The sequence below is a fragment of the Melanostigma gelatinosum genome (genome assembly GCF_949748355.1).
Source record: "Melanostigma gelatinosum genome assembly, chromosome: 20".
In the NCBI taxonomy this organism is placed as follows: domain Eukaryota; kingdom Metazoa; phylum Chordata; class Actinopteri; order Perciformes; family Zoarcidae; genus Melanostigma; species Melanostigma gelatinosum.
This window is the reverse complement of record NC_136653.1, coordinates 7,125,910-7,141,049: the sequence shown is the minus strand read 5'-3', so window position 1 is coordinate 7,141,049 and position 15,140 is coordinate 7,125,910. Positions and strand designations below refer to the sequence as shown.

Here is a 15,140-nt window from a genome sequence, read left to right as displayed (position 1 = left end):
AGCATCAATTCTTAACTTGTGGATAACTCAAATTTAAAGCTTAATTCATATGTCATTTGTTGGCCACATGTGTAGTTTCATTTCTTGTGTGCTGTATACACAAAGAAGCTCATGCGCACTGCTGTAGAACTATCACGCCAGGGAATAAATGCTTTGAACACGCTGAACCTTGTATCAATCTGATGAAACGAGGCCGTCCATTATCTAGAGCCTGAGGAAAAGTAAAGTACAAAAGACCCTGATAGGTGTTAGATCCTGGGTACTTCTGGCCCGATACGGGGCTAATTACTGACTCAGCTCTCTATTAAAAGATTCTCGAGCTGGTGTTCTGGCGAGGGAACTCGCCTGGCTCCGCTAACTGCCGTTACTCCCGACGTCTACCCTGCTTCCTCCGGTCAGAGCGCACTCGGCCGAGAGACCAGTCCTGGCCCCGGGCGCTCCCACCAGTCGCGTCGGTTATGGCAGCTTCCCTCTTATGGATCCGTGCTCTTGGTAAATGCCAGGTTAGGTTTTAACGGCTAGGATTAATTCTTGCTAAAACCGTAAGGGATTGTTAAGTGGATTCTGTCATTAGGATAACCTTTCAGAACTCAGTTGTTAGACATACAATAGCTTTAACTTTTTACTGTCACGAGGAACTCTTTACTACTCGAGCAAATTAATGCACTTGAGAATTTCACTTTAAATGCAGATTAGATATTTATTGCAGGTTATATTTAGTTAGTTTGCAAGGGTACAGCTACAGCTCACATAAAATGTCACTACACATGATTAGTCAATTTAATTATCTTCTTCGATTATACTCATTAGTTTTAGTCGCCGAGACGGTTGGAGCTGGATTTCAATGGTGCGATGAAAAGGTTCTTTTGGAGTTGTTAGGAGCGAAGGTCCGGCCGGACCCTCGGTCCTCCTGCTCTGCAACGGAGCCCGTTCAACAGTTCCTCAAAACTCAGTACAAAGTCTTTCTAGGCTGCAGCGGCTTCTCCGTCGTCCAGATGTTAAAAGTCAAGCAGTGGGGAGAGTTAGAAACTTCGTCTTTTAATCTCAATGTCCACGAACAGAGGTCTCCTTTCCGTGAACAGAGACGAAGCCCTCAATACATCAGTTGCAGGCGTCTGTATCTTCCTCCGATGCTCTTGGTACGGCATCCGCGATGAAATCCCAGCTTTGCTGCATGCAAAACGTCTCCTTATATTCCTCATATGGGCTGTGATCAGCCCCCCTTCTGCTCAATACATGCTCTCATCCCCCCCACCCTCTGGAAAGGATGTTGGGTTCGAACATGTCCATATAAGTCCAGGCTTCCTGCCTCTGACTCATCTCTTGCAACAGTCTTCTCCTAATTTCTGCAAGTCATCCTGACAAGCACTTTTCTTACATCGCAGCTCCGGTCACACAGAACATTTGTTAATCAGTTTTTACATTTGTTAAATCGGTTTGGTTACTACACATTTGCTTATAAAATGATTATTATTGATCTCCTCCTTCATCATTATTGTGCTTTGTGTCTTTTCTTCTCAACCATCATTATTTCCCCATCCCTTGAAGCCAACACCCTGCTTACTTCCTCTTTCTCCGTACTTTCTACACTCAGACTGCACTATACTCAGATACACATATTATTATTATCAGGTCTACATTTGTTAAATCACTCTATGTATTAAACATTTGTTATGTAACGATCATACACTTTATCTTTAGATTACACTTTAACTATTGATTTCTGATTATATGCTTTTTATATCCTGACCTTCCCCTGATCGTGTATGCATGTTTTCGAGGCAGCTCTGTTGGGCTCAACTCTTCTTGACATCCCCTTCTTGAGGTCACAGGCTGCCTCGCCTTAGCTAGTAGGAATCTCACAGGAAGGTTTCGTCGGCCAGGGCAGTGATGACGAGCACGTCGTCCTCTGGTGAAGACGGTCCTGATGCCTGCTCCCAGCTGTCGATCACCACTAGGTGATGAAGGTTAACCTTGTTAACTTCTCCACACGGCATGTACCGCATATGCATGCATCCATAACCTTCACCGGTTTATGGCGCATGCGGTTAAACTCTTTTCTTTTTCCTGTGACCCGGAGTGGTTTCTGGTCTCCGGGTCCCTGCCATGCAACGGCTAGGGTGGTCGGCAGCCGGCAGACCACACAGTCATTCTTAATTTCTCTCCATTGCAACACTTCTTTTTTCTCCGGAGAGAAATCACTTCTTGCATAACCCAACTTCCTCAGGGCTCTTCCTGCCCAGAGCCCCGTAGTGCTCCTTCTCATGTTAACCACCCCTTTGACATTGGCCACTCTGACGTAGGGTGGTAAATCTTGTATGTTGGTGGCCATTCTTGAGTTCCTGGTTTTCTCCTAATGCGGAACTGGCTTCAGCTGCCCTACTCCTTGGATTCCTCTTTTCTTAATGGTGAGTCCTCCCCTCCCTTTGTCCTCTCCTTCCTGCGTTGTATCGACCACACAACTCACAGTTTTTTTTATTTTTTTTTTTAGGATTCTGCGGACTTCTTTTTCAGGAATCCAGAGTCGCTGCTTTTCCAGTTCCCTTTGCGTTGGAACGGTGACTGCAAATCCTAGTGCGCCATGCACTGCCTGCACCACCTCCTCCACGCTCTCTTCTGGGACTACCCTTCCTTTGGGCAATTCTTCCCACTTCTCGATCCCAACAAAGACAATTTGTGTCATCTGGACGAAACGATCCACTTCTTCGTTTCCTTGCCAGTGAATTTCTTCTCGCGTGTGGGCCCTCTGGTGCACCACTTCGAGCTCCAGCGCCGTCCTCCTCCTGGTCCGCGCTGCCGTCTGCTGCCGGGTCCTGGGTCGATGTCGCTGGCACGTCCTGCTGAGTCGTCGTCGTCTGCGGGCTGCCTTCGTCGCCATCGGGTCCTCTCTGCCGTCCGGTGGCGATTCCTTCATCTGGGCCGCTGGCTCGTCCCGCTGGGTCGCCTCCGTCTGCCGGCCGGTCCCTGGAACATCTGGTCTGTTCTGCTGCACTTGCATCTTGGACTTTGTCTTCGTCTTTGTTGTCTCGAGTCGCCTTCCTCCCAAAGCCTCTCGTCGCGCGTTGAGGAAGGGATGGGATCAGGCTCTGGCCCCTCTACAGGTCGGGCGAGTCTGGTCGATGCTCCCCGTCGCCTGCGGCTTCTCCTGTGCTGGCTTGTAAATACCACACACAGCTTCGATGCGTGGATGTCTCGCCATCGGACTTCTTCGAGGCTTGGGCAGCTTTACTTTCTACCCCAACGCCTCACCTCAGGTCTTTTCGTACACGAACGACAGCCTCTCTTGGCTGCCGGGGTTCTTCTTTTGGACTCAACGTACTCCTTTTCCGTCGAGCCCCACGTTATGGGCGCCACATGTTAGATCCTGGGTACTTCTGGCCCGATACGGGGCTAATTACTGACTCAGCTCTCTATTAAAAGATTCTCGAGCTGGTGTTCTGGCGAGGGAACTCGCCTGGCTCCGCTAACTGCCGTTACTCCCGACGTCTACCCTGCTTCCTCCGGTCAGAGCGCACTCGGCCGAGAGACCAGTCCTGGCCCCGGGCGCTCCTACCAGTCGCGTCGGTTATGGCAGCTTCCCTCTTATGGATCCGTGCTCTTGGTAAATGCCAGGTTAGGTTTTAACGGCTAGGATTACTTCTTGCTAAAACCGTAAGGGATTGTTAAGTGGATTCAGTCTCTAGGATAACCTTTCAGAACTCAGTTGTTAGACATACAATAGCTTTAACTTTTTACTGTCACGAGGAACTTTTTACTACTTGAGCAAATGAATGCACTTGAGAATTTTACTTTAAATGCAGATTAGATATTTATTGCAGGTTATATTTAGTTAGTTTGCAAGGGTACAGCTACAGCTCACATAAAATGTCACTACACATGATTAGTCAATTTAATTATCTTCTTCGATTATACTCATTAGTTTTAGTCGCCGAGACGGCTCGGTTGGAGCTGGATTTCAATGGTGCGATGATGGTTCTTTTGGAGTTGTTAGGAGCGAAGGTCCGGCCGGACCCTCGGTCCTCCTGCTCTGCAACGGAGCCCGTTCAACAGTTCCTCAAAACTCAGTACAAAGTCTTTCTAGGCTGCCGCGGCTTCTCCGTCGTCCAGATGTTAAAAGTCAAGCAGTGGGGAGAGTTAGAAACTTCGTCTTTTAATCTCAATGTCCACGAACAGAGGTCTCCTTTCCGTGAACAGAGACGAAGCCCTCAATACATCAGTTGCAGGCGTCTGTATCTTCCTCCGATGCACTTGGTACGGCATCCGTGATGAAATCCCAGCTTTGCTGCATGCAAAACGTCTCCTTATATTCCTCATATGGGCTGTGATCAGCCCCCCTTCTGCTCAATACATGCTCTCATCCCCCCCACCCTCTGGAAAGGATGTTGGGTTCGAACATGTCCATATAAGTCCAGGCTTCCTGCCTCTGACTCATCTCTTGCAACAGTCTTCTCCTAATTTCTGCAAGTCATCCTGACAAGCACTTTTCTTACATCGCAGCTCCGGTCACACAGAACATTTGTTAATCAGTTTTTACATTTGTTAAATCGGTTTGGTTACTACACATTTGCTTATAAAATGATTATTATTGATCTCCTCCTTCATCATTATTGTGCTTTGTGTCTTTTCTTCTCAACCATCATTATTTCCCCATCCCTTGAAGCCAACACCCTGCTTACTTCCTCTTTCTCCGTACTTTCTACACTCAGACTGCACTATACTCAGATACACATATTATTATTATCAGGTCTACATTTGTTAAATCACTCTATGTATTAAACATTTGTTATGTAACGATCATACACTTTATCTTTAGATTACACTTTAACTATTGATTTCTGATTATATGCTTTTTATATCCTGACCTTCCCCTGATCGTGTATGCATGTTTTCGAGGCAGCTCTGTTGGGCTCAACTCTTCTTGACATAGGACAAAGGTACAAGTGCATCAATATTGAATTAGTTTTTAGTCTCTTTGCACCCATCCACTGAGATCCCTTCATTCTTAACAAATTCAACATAAGAAACATGACTAATACCGCCATCACGCTAATAGAAATGTGTTATGTAGCGTATTGACTTTTACAGTTGAGTGACTGAGGTGAAAGAGTACAGCCTCCTCTCAGTTAGTGAAAGGGCCATTGTGGTAGAGACAGGCAGCTGGCAGTCTATCTCTCTGGTCTCAGTGAAAGTTAATGAGATTAGCTGTTCGTCTTGGCCTGCGTCAGTCCAAAGGGGTCAATCACAGGATTAGCTCCTTGCTTAGGAGTTGCATCAGTTTATTACACTTTTTTTTTTTTTCCTCATTACATAGACACTCCCACTTCTGGCTCTTTGGGATATTTCTTTGACCCACCAAAGCATGTTTGGCACCCGTAATTGCAATTTAGTCATTGGAGTGGAATTTTCCGATGGATCGTGCGGCTCTGGGACTGAGTCAGTCTCAACCCTCAGCCACTGAATGTAGCATCTTCCAGGGGAAGAAGAGGAGCAGGGGCAGCCGGAAAAGTGAAGGGCAGCTGGGCCAAAATCTTGGCTGCTGTGGCAGAGTCTGAGACTCTGGACAAGTCCTCCTCATGCCACTTGTAAATAACAAAGTAGGCGACGAGTGCACAGTTGGCACAGACAAGGCTTTGGCAGATGGAAAGGCTCTGGTGGGTTCTTTGATTAAGGTAAGCTGCTTCAAGTTTTAAACATCTTTTATGTATCTCATGACCATTTAGGAATTAAAAGACCGTTGTGGTGTAAGACTGACATATTACATGTATTATAGTGTGTTTATTTTACAATTGAACAAGCAGAAAGAAGAAATGTCAGAAAACACCTATGAGGTTGATGGTTTTTTTACACAGCATTTTATGTAACAAAAAGTTGCTTTGTTTGTCAATGTTAGCAATTATTCTATCTCTATCATTTTTTAAATATATTTATATTTCACAGACTAAACTTACACAAGACATCCAAGCATCATTTTCTTTCCCCCTGTGGCTAAAAAAGCACTCTCACTGAAAATTCCTTGGTCCACTGCGTCTTTGTGACCGCTCCGATATCTTTATTAGATAATGCTACGCCCATGCCTGGCATTTTGTTTTAATCATAATTTACTGTAATATTTTAGCTGTTTATGGCATGTAGTTAATTTAGATGATGGAAATATTTTTTGCGCAGTGAGAAAAAATGTGTCCTATCCTAAATTTAGCTCCTCACCGAATATTTGCTTGATATGCAGTTGATACATTTCTTCGTACTTAGAGCTTTTCACTTACTAGTATACTGTGTACAATTTGCTGGAAAGTTGCATAGCTTAAGGGCTCAGAGTGAGACATTTGAGACAATATGAGCAAACATACTTTATATGGTAAAAGAAAGAAAATTGAACTACTTATGCACAAATACTGTATGGAAAGGCATGAATGCCAACAAATACATTCAGGACAAAAATCTAAAAAAATAATACAGCATATGTAGTTATCATTGCTTTATTCCCTCTTATCTCTCCACGCTCTGAATGCACAAGGTTGTTTTGGCTTATCTAGAAATAGATCAGTGATAATGAGATTAATTGTAATATTTTTCATTGAAACCCCTCCTGCTAATCCTCCACGACCAAGCTAATGCCTATTAGTAAAACACCGTGTTAGGATATGATTGCGATCATAAAAGCGGGATTGTCCCATTTGACACAAGCAGCTTCAGATAACTAATGGATATTTATCATAATTGTTTCTTATCAATCCAAAAGCCAGTATTTCGTTCCTTCATGAAGCACTGACTTTCCCAATATGTCTTAAAACATTGATTGAACATATTTCTATTTAGGATGTTCATTTATTCACTGGAGGACAGTTTCTTCAGAGGGCTGTTGCACAATATCTATTTATAACAAGGATTAATGATCTGCTGTATACTGGGTCGGTTGATGTACACAGCTGGGGCGTGTATTGATACCAAGCACGTTTGACGTTGCTGTTATAAACTTTGAGTTACAGGAGGAAGGCACAGATTCTTGCCTGTGTATCAAACAGTTTTCAGGTCTGAGTTGTTGAAGTACAGCCGCCCCAGCATACCAGGAAGTAATCACTTCTCTGAGATATCCAGCAAGGACACTGTAAAACATATTCACTCCGAGCATCTATAGCGGTGTGCTGGTTGGTAGCACACACCTTCAGGTTTCCCTAATTTCCCACCAAGGCTTGCATGTCAATTCGCACATCGAAATCTTTATTTCTTTTTCTCCACACAGGTGGTGGCATGTTACCGGCACTTGGCCTCATGTGTCGGTGGGTGCACGGACAGCTTGCAGCTGCGGGATGAGTTGCGACAAACACGTGAAAAGGCCCAAATGTTGGCCGTGTCCATCTGTAGTCATCTGACCTCACATCTCCGAAACAAGTGCCTGCTTGAGGGGCAGCGTAAGGAGATGGAGCTCCTCTGGGTGGCCTTCTCCTCCAGCCTAGAGCTCCTCCATGTTGACATGTGCAAAGTTTTCCACGTGGCTGAAATCTTTTCTCTGGCCAACACTGATACCCTGGTGCAAACTGGCCTTCAAGGTAAATTATAGCCCTGCACCTCTTATTGTATATGCGAATAGTACTTCAGAGGGTAGATTAGTCAAGGGCAGCACATCGGGTAAATTGTGTAGCACAAGATTTAACAAGGGACTAAATTTAGGAGATAATTACAACAAATATTATTACAATATTCAAAATCATTTCAGAGATGATTTGGGTGTGAATAGGACTCACTGAAATGATAATGAGCAGCAAAATGGACATTTATGTTAAAATGTTGTAGTGATTTCCCCCCATGTCTTCAGTGATTATTGGTCAGAATGGTTGAGTATCAACTACAAACCTCTTAAACATGTATTTGATTCCATATAAATGTGTAAATAGTCTGATATGTCGAAAAGTTCATCTGACATCCTAATTATGCAAATCAAACCATGAAGTTAGTGGGGGCTTTTTGAGCAGGCATCTAGCTACTACTTTACTGAGAAAACTACTGGTGACAATAGATCAGATTTTGTTCAAAAACAAAAGATAAAACAGTAGTGCAATAACCTTCACGAGGGTTGTATTATTCAGTATTTGTTGAATTGACTTTAGAGAAGTGTTAATTCAGCTTTATGGCCATTTTGGAAGATGTCCTTTGTGTTGTTGTTGAAACATATCACATTATACAGAGACGTGTCTGTTATTTAGCCCAGTTGTTTGTGTTTCAAGCGGTTGCCAGATGGTTGAACATATTAAGAATTTAACATTTTAGACTTTTTTTCACTTTATATCACCTGTACCAGTGATGCATCTTGCCTCAAAATAGGCTTTATTGAGTGTTTGTGAGAGTCAGAGTACTCCTGAGTACTCTGACGGGGGGGTTTTCGGCGGGTCAGGGGGAGAGAAAAAGTCACGGAATGCACAAAATACCCACAGTGCCTGGAGCACATAGACGATGCCTTCGTGCTAGCTGTTAAAACTAAACAAAGTGGGGTGACGCAACGCAAAAAGGTTGAGAACCACTGATTCAACCTACCCTCATTGATATGAATGGTATATGATAGAAACACATTATAACCTTCATGATGTTAAAATGTATTGCAGGACTGTTGCAGGCCGCATGAGAATCAGTTAAATCCTGTTCGACTGGACTATCAAGTTGTATTTGACTAATGCAGGAGGAGGCAGTGAGGTGGCAGCCCGGGCCCTCAGTCTGCCGGACCTGAACCGAGCTCAGAGCCCAACGCTCCCTGCTGGGCTAGAGAGCCAGGAGCGCAGCACCATGGAGCAGGAGATCAGCCGAATTTACCACATGATCGATGACATGGAGATGAAGGTCAACGTGATGCGCTGGATGGTGGAGCCCCATGGGCCACAGTATGCAGACCCGCTCAGCAGCACCGACAGCGCCTCCCTGGCTCTGGTCTCCGTTGATGAGGAGCAGCCTGGACACCAACCACTATGCCAGCGCAGTCAAATCTTTGTGCTCTTATTGATGTTCGCTGTTGTTTTGGTGGCAGCCACTTTATCTGTCTGTATTGTCTTTTTCTCATGAGCAAGACCTTAATGCACTCAACTTATTATATTTCTTTCAAACACCAATAATGCTCAGTAACACTGACAAAACACTACGTCAAGTATATAAGTTTTCTCTGTCCATTCTCATTGCAAAAAAAGTCACATTTAAAAATAACAGCAAAATGATCTACTAGTGCATAAATGAATACACTGAAATAAATCTGGATGCAAACTAGTTTGCCATTTATTGCGATGAATGTAACGTAGTGTATATACTTTAAACTGTCTTTGTTAAATAAAGTGACAATAAAAAGACATGGTTGCCAGCTAGAACTGGTTTAAAATAAAAATAACTTGTACGATATAGGACAGGTGATCGATTTTACTTTACCTAATTGTAAAAATGATAGAGCTTATATTTCCCATTGTTCTGTACAGTACATTCTCCTTTCTTAAAAAAAAGGCGCTGATGCTTTGTAGTTAAGAGGCAGAATATTCACTTCCAATGACTGAAGCTTTTTTGATTCAATGTTACTTATTATGTATATAATCTTTGCAGTAGAGAACTGACAATGTATAGTTATGCATTGTAGAAGTATGAACTTTGATATGACACTGTGTTGTTTTCCATTCATTTTACTGACTAGCACCTTGGTAAAGCACCAACTAATTGTATGCAAAGCAACAGGAAATGTACAGAATTCAAACGACATTAAATTACCCATTCTACTATTGTTTTTGTTTAGTTGTTTTTTTATTTGAAAAAGGTGAATACAATACAAATACAACAGAGTCTGCGGAAGTCGGAGAAGCTTATGGCTTGCAGGAAATGTGGGTCAGAGGTATCACGCCTTATTATGAAGAAACATAATATATTATGGTGAAATGACAGAATAATCATTTGGTGTTAAGGAAATTCAATCTGAAAAGGAGGAAATACAAACTGAGCCATCAAATGCAATTATACAGACATCATTAAAGACTAGTTACTGTTATTTTATATCATTATGCAAAAACAAAATATACACCAAGGGTTTGATTAAAAACTCTACAGTTAAAACTCGAAATAAATAGATGATTAAGAGCTTTTTGTTTCAGTTTTATTTGGTAACAGTCTGATGCCTACCAGCCAATGTAGCTTTTGCTGCTTTTGCTGCCATCCCCATCCCCAATAAACATACAAGTAACGCATTTATGACACACGTGAGCTTTATTTTGAAGTGTGTGACCGGACGTGGGGACGTTTCATGTGAACCACGTCTGACGTGTTGATAGGGCGGCAATAACTCGGTGAAAAGTTTCAATGCAGCCGCAACAGAGAGGCAGTACTGCGCTCTGGATTTCCACAGCCCAGCTGCTGGCGTGACACAAGCCTCGACAATGGTGCTCAAGCAGTGTCATTCGCGACTCAAACGGTTGGGTGTTAACCACCCAGAAAACCGGTATGACCTTTATTTGAAGCAAAACAGAGTTAGCAATTTTGTGACAGCGACCATTTCCCCAAACATGTCGGGTTTGACTGCTGTCAACGAATCACCGTGTGTCCGATGCATCGTCATTCCACCTTTGATGAACTTTGAGAAGCCGTTCTGGAGAGAGAGGCGAGCCGGACTGAAGATGATGCACATTTCTGCATCACAGACGTCCGCCAGAGGTAACTAGATTCATTTGGTCTCTTTAGCAAAAGCGTAAACGTAGCTAGCTGTAAACGTCAATTATCTCCACTGTGAACCCGCTTATAAGATAACGTAATAGCCCCAGTATGTGCTTGAATGGGCATAAACGATACTTTTTGCATGTATCGACAGTTACGTGCCCTTTCTAATCCACCACGCGACATATGCTCACCAGACATGTCTGACTGTTACACCTGTCCTAAATTCGTGATCTCTTGGTTAAGTGTCAAAATAAAAGCTCCTCTACTTGTACTGATTCCATGGATAAAATGTAAAAAAAAAAAACAGTTGAATGCTCCAACATTATAACCAAGTCAGTGTTTTCTAGATGTCTCTAAATCCAGACCCTGATGCAAAATCTACAATGTTTTTAGTAGAAACCTTTGCCCACATCCCCACGCTGTATTTACATAATATGCCACATGGCCTCCCATTGTTTTCAGGTGTGTTTAGTGTTGTTTTTTTATATGTAAATGCGTCATCAATGAACTATCTTTAAACTTTGGTAAGAATAATAAGAATTTGGTCCAACCTGTAGTCACCCACCACATGTCCTGATGGTTATTGTTGTTGTAATGGACATAATAAAGCAGTAAAATAAGTGACATGGAATGTATCGGGGTATCACAATGACAAAACATATCAAATATGCAAATTAAAACAGCCATGCACTTACACAGCTATCAATTCTTTCACAAAATGAGTAAGTGCTGGAGTATGCGAGTGTATTCGTTCAACATTTTCTTAAATTTGCTTTACAAACATATACTTATTATATTTACAAATATATGTATAATCTATTATATGTGTGGTTTGTAATTTTAAATAGGCAAACTCTGTCTTAAAAACAGTTTGTGTTATTAGTCATGTCATTGCTTACATAATGTGGAAAATATAGTTTACATTGCTTTATTGCAAAGCGTCAAGGTGGAAGTTGCATATATACAAACAAATGGGATAGTGTTAAAATATGCAGTGACATTGCAAAAAAGAAAGGAAGGGGAAAAGTAATATTTCTACAGTTCTGGTATCTGGTTAATGCTTAATTTCCTGTCTAATCACTTCCATCTTCATATCATTGATTTCAGAGCTGAGTACCTCCATCCAAGGCCCCCAGTATCTGAGACAAGATGTTCCAAAGACTGAAGGCGGGAAGCTGTTTTTTGATACCCATGCGGTGGTGCGACTCTTTGAGAAAAATGGTTTGCCTTTATTTGTCACTTCCAAAACAATTTCACAATATTACTCTGCTTTGTCAAAAACAAGCTGTCGACTTTCCTCATTAATACACATTCATTGAACAGGCTTCACGACTCAGCAAGCTGAGGTGATGGTTAAAGTGCTGGTGAGGATGACGAACTCTAACATGGAAGTCATCTATAATGACATGGTAACAAAAGTGCACCAGGTGAGACTGTCGGAGGAGGTTTGTTTCTTGTACCTGCAAAATACAGAAATAAACACGACTGTATGTCACCATCTGTTTGATTCTGCGCTATCACTGAAAACGCTGTGCCTCATGTCCCGTAAAGGTCACTGAACCGAGACCATTGTGTTTATCTTCCACAGCACATTTATTAAATCCAAATAATGGTTCATTTAGGAGTTCAATATGTGCTTCTTTGTGTCAAAGTGCAATATAGTATAGTATTATAAATAATTATGTAGTATTTCCTCTTTGTTTGAAAAAAAAAAATGCACATTGCAAATAAATAAAAATATATTCTCTGGATTTTGATTGAAAAAGCCCACCACTAACCTGGGAAACTGTGAATCTGTGTGAACTGTAAAACTAATTGTTTTATCTTTTTGATTTACCTTGATGCCTTATTAGTTTTAAAAATAACTCTCCGTACTCACTATCAAGTCTCAGTGAGGGATGTGTGAGACCAAAAAGTCCAGAAAGAAAGCTGACATACCATCCTGACGGCTTGCAGGGTTGCCAGTGGTTCTCATTCTCCATACCAGATGAGTAATTTTGCTTTGCATAGCTATGTTTTTTTTCGTTTTTAAACTTTTGCTGCAAATTCTGGCAGGAGATCATGTTGCAGCGTGTGATGTCTCAAATAGCGTCTGTGAAGAAGGACATGATAATCCTTGAGAAGAGCGAGTTCACTACTCTACTGGCAGAGAATGAGGTAAGTGTGTTTATTATCAAGCCGTTTCCCAAAGGAAATTGCTGCACTGCACCTAGAATATATTCATGTTGGACAATTGAATGGTCAAATCAATAATCTGAATAAAAAATATAAAGCACAATCATAAGAATTTAAATATATAAAAATCAGTTATGCCAGCTAATAAAGGAGTGCAAGTTAGTAAGTAGTAAGTAAGTCTTACATGAATAACTGTGCTGTGCAGTATTTTCTGGCTGTTTTCTGATTCATATGATTTAAGATGTTTGATGTTTTAACATTTATTCCAGAAACTCAAGATCCAGTTGTTGCAGTTCAAGGTCCAACTTGCTGTAAGTCATTCTGATTTACTCAAATCACTTTATGTCCAAGTTTGGTGGTAGACGCATTCATTTAGAAGCATTTCATCATCTTTGTCTCCTCCAAGATGTTTATATATGACTTTCCTTTGTGTCTCTCCACTGCCACCTTGCAGGATGTCATGAATAAAGTGCGCTCTGACTCTATTATGGAGATGAATTTGGAGAAAAGTCGTTCAAAAGAATTGGTAAGTGCCTGAGAGCATTAAATATGCGTTTGGAGATCTGTCGAGTGCCTTTTTTTCATCTTTATATTTCTCTTCTAAATCAAACATTGTTTATCATTTTCAGAAAGTAGGGCATGAGAAGATGCTTCTAGAAACGCGAACTGAGATAATGGAAATGGTTTGTATGTGTGCACGACACCGTCCACGTTCACATCTAATCTTAAATTCATGGTTATCTCCATAATGTACAACCTGGTCAGACGATGATACAGTAGACGGTGTCGGGTACAGTTATGACAGGTGTTCTTTTAGATAAACGTGACAGCCTATACAATACACTGTTGTGCAAAATGTATATGTATACTTTAATATACTCAAAGCTTTTGCAATGTCAGTTATAAATACCTGGTAGGTCTTTGGTCTTATCTTTAATGTTCATGTCTTATCTTTAATGCTCTCCTTTTTACAGACAGCAGACCAAGATCGTCATTTAACTCAGACCAACATGAAAATAGACACCGAAGTGGCTGGTTTGAAAACCATGTTAGAATCTCATAAACTGGATACTATAAAATACCTTGCAGGTAGGATATATTGTGCATTGTTGTTATGTGGAGTCAGAGATCATAGCACTGAGAGCTTGGGCTGTCAAATAATTCATATTTAATGGAAACTGTTCAGTCTTTATTGCAGTGGGGAAGAAACAGTCTTTTAAGTGGGTTAATGTCGGTACAACTATTGCAATTTAAACATTAAGCATTATTCATTAAAACATATTCAATACAATAAAGTGCTCATTTTGTGTGTCTAAGTTAAAATTTCCAGGAAACAGAATTTTCAATGTAAACCATTTGTCAGAATAAAAATGAAGTATATATGACTGTGACTTAAGTAGGCGAATGATTGACCTATGCTTTATTCCTCTTTTAGGTTCAGTGTTCACATGTCTCACGGTGGTCTTGGGTTTCTATCGTATTTGGATGTAAGCAGGACCATGATTTTCAACTTTCAAATCCCCTGGATCTGCCAAATGTCTTTTATGTCAGAAGGTTTGCAGTCATTGGTGCAATCTTGTTCTTTTCTCAGAAGTAGGAGTTATGAAATAGAGGCTCTGCCCACAGATCACTTGACAAAGTTTTCACAATAATTCAATTGTAACTCTTATAATTGATTAGTTACCCCCTCAGAGCCGATTCATGTTTTAACTATGAACCATGGTTCTTTGTTGGCTGCTGGAACTTACTTGATAAATAGACTTAAAAGTTTCAGTAAGTCCAATTTTATTATTATTTTAAATTTATTGTCCAAGAAAGAAACTTCATTTTTATTTTTTATTTTGTATGTATATATCAATCTGTATAGAATATCAGAAGAAGAATGGGTCACTGTGACTGTCAACCACTAAGCTATATTATCACAGATATCTATCTTTATGCTTTGTGGACTTGTTTTAACATGATGAATTGATTATTTTAATAAAATGAATTGTCAATAAATGTAAACTTTTTGCCAGTGTCTCTTTCAAATGAAAATGTTGTTTTGGGATATATTTGATTACTGTTGTTGGGGAACTGGCTAACTCTGCTCAACATCATAAGTCTTCTGTAAACGCGTGTTTATTTACTGTCTTCTCTGTGTTTCAATTGATTATTGTTATGTTGATAATCTTTACAGTGGCCGAACATAACATGTGATATGTGTGTTCTGCAACTCAGAAATCTGGAAAATTGATCAAGTTTTATCAGTGACAGTAATATATTTTTAATGTCAGGGGTGAGTAGAGGAGAAATAT

The 15,140-nt window shown here is 41.0% G+C and overlaps 2 protein-coding genes across 2 annotated transcripts; both read left to right on the top strand.

Annotated features, from left to right (window-relative positions):
• Positions 1–5,573: 5,573 nt before the first annotated feature.
• On the top strand, positions 5,574–9,048 carry rgs9bp (regulator of G protein signaling 9 binding protein; the record flags this gene model as incomplete). The annotated part of the gene is made up of 3 exons (XM_079292612.1): positions 5,574–5,669; positions 7,241–7,547; positions 8,672–9,048. 3 exons carry the CDS (start codon positions 5,574–5,576, stop codon positions 9,046–9,048), a joined length of 780 nt encoding a protein of 259 aa, XP_079148738.1.
• Positions 9,049–10,310: 1,262 nt separating this feature from the next.
• mcur1 (mitochondrial calcium uniporter regulator 1) lies at positions 10,311–14,850 on the top strand. The gene is made up of 9 exons (XM_079291808.1): positions 10,311–10,665; positions 11,776–11,889; positions 11,992–12,095; positions 12,724–12,825; positions 13,113–13,154; positions 13,298–13,369; positions 13,473–13,526; positions 13,818–13,932; positions 14,279–14,850. Exons 1-9 carry the CDS (start codon positions 10,392–10,394, stop codon positions 14,332–14,334), a joined length of 933 nt encoding a protein of 310 aa, XP_079147934.1. The 5' UTR covers positions 10,311–10,391; the 3' UTR covers positions 14,335–14,850.
• The last annotated feature ends 290 nt before the right edge of the window (positions 14,851–15,140 follow it).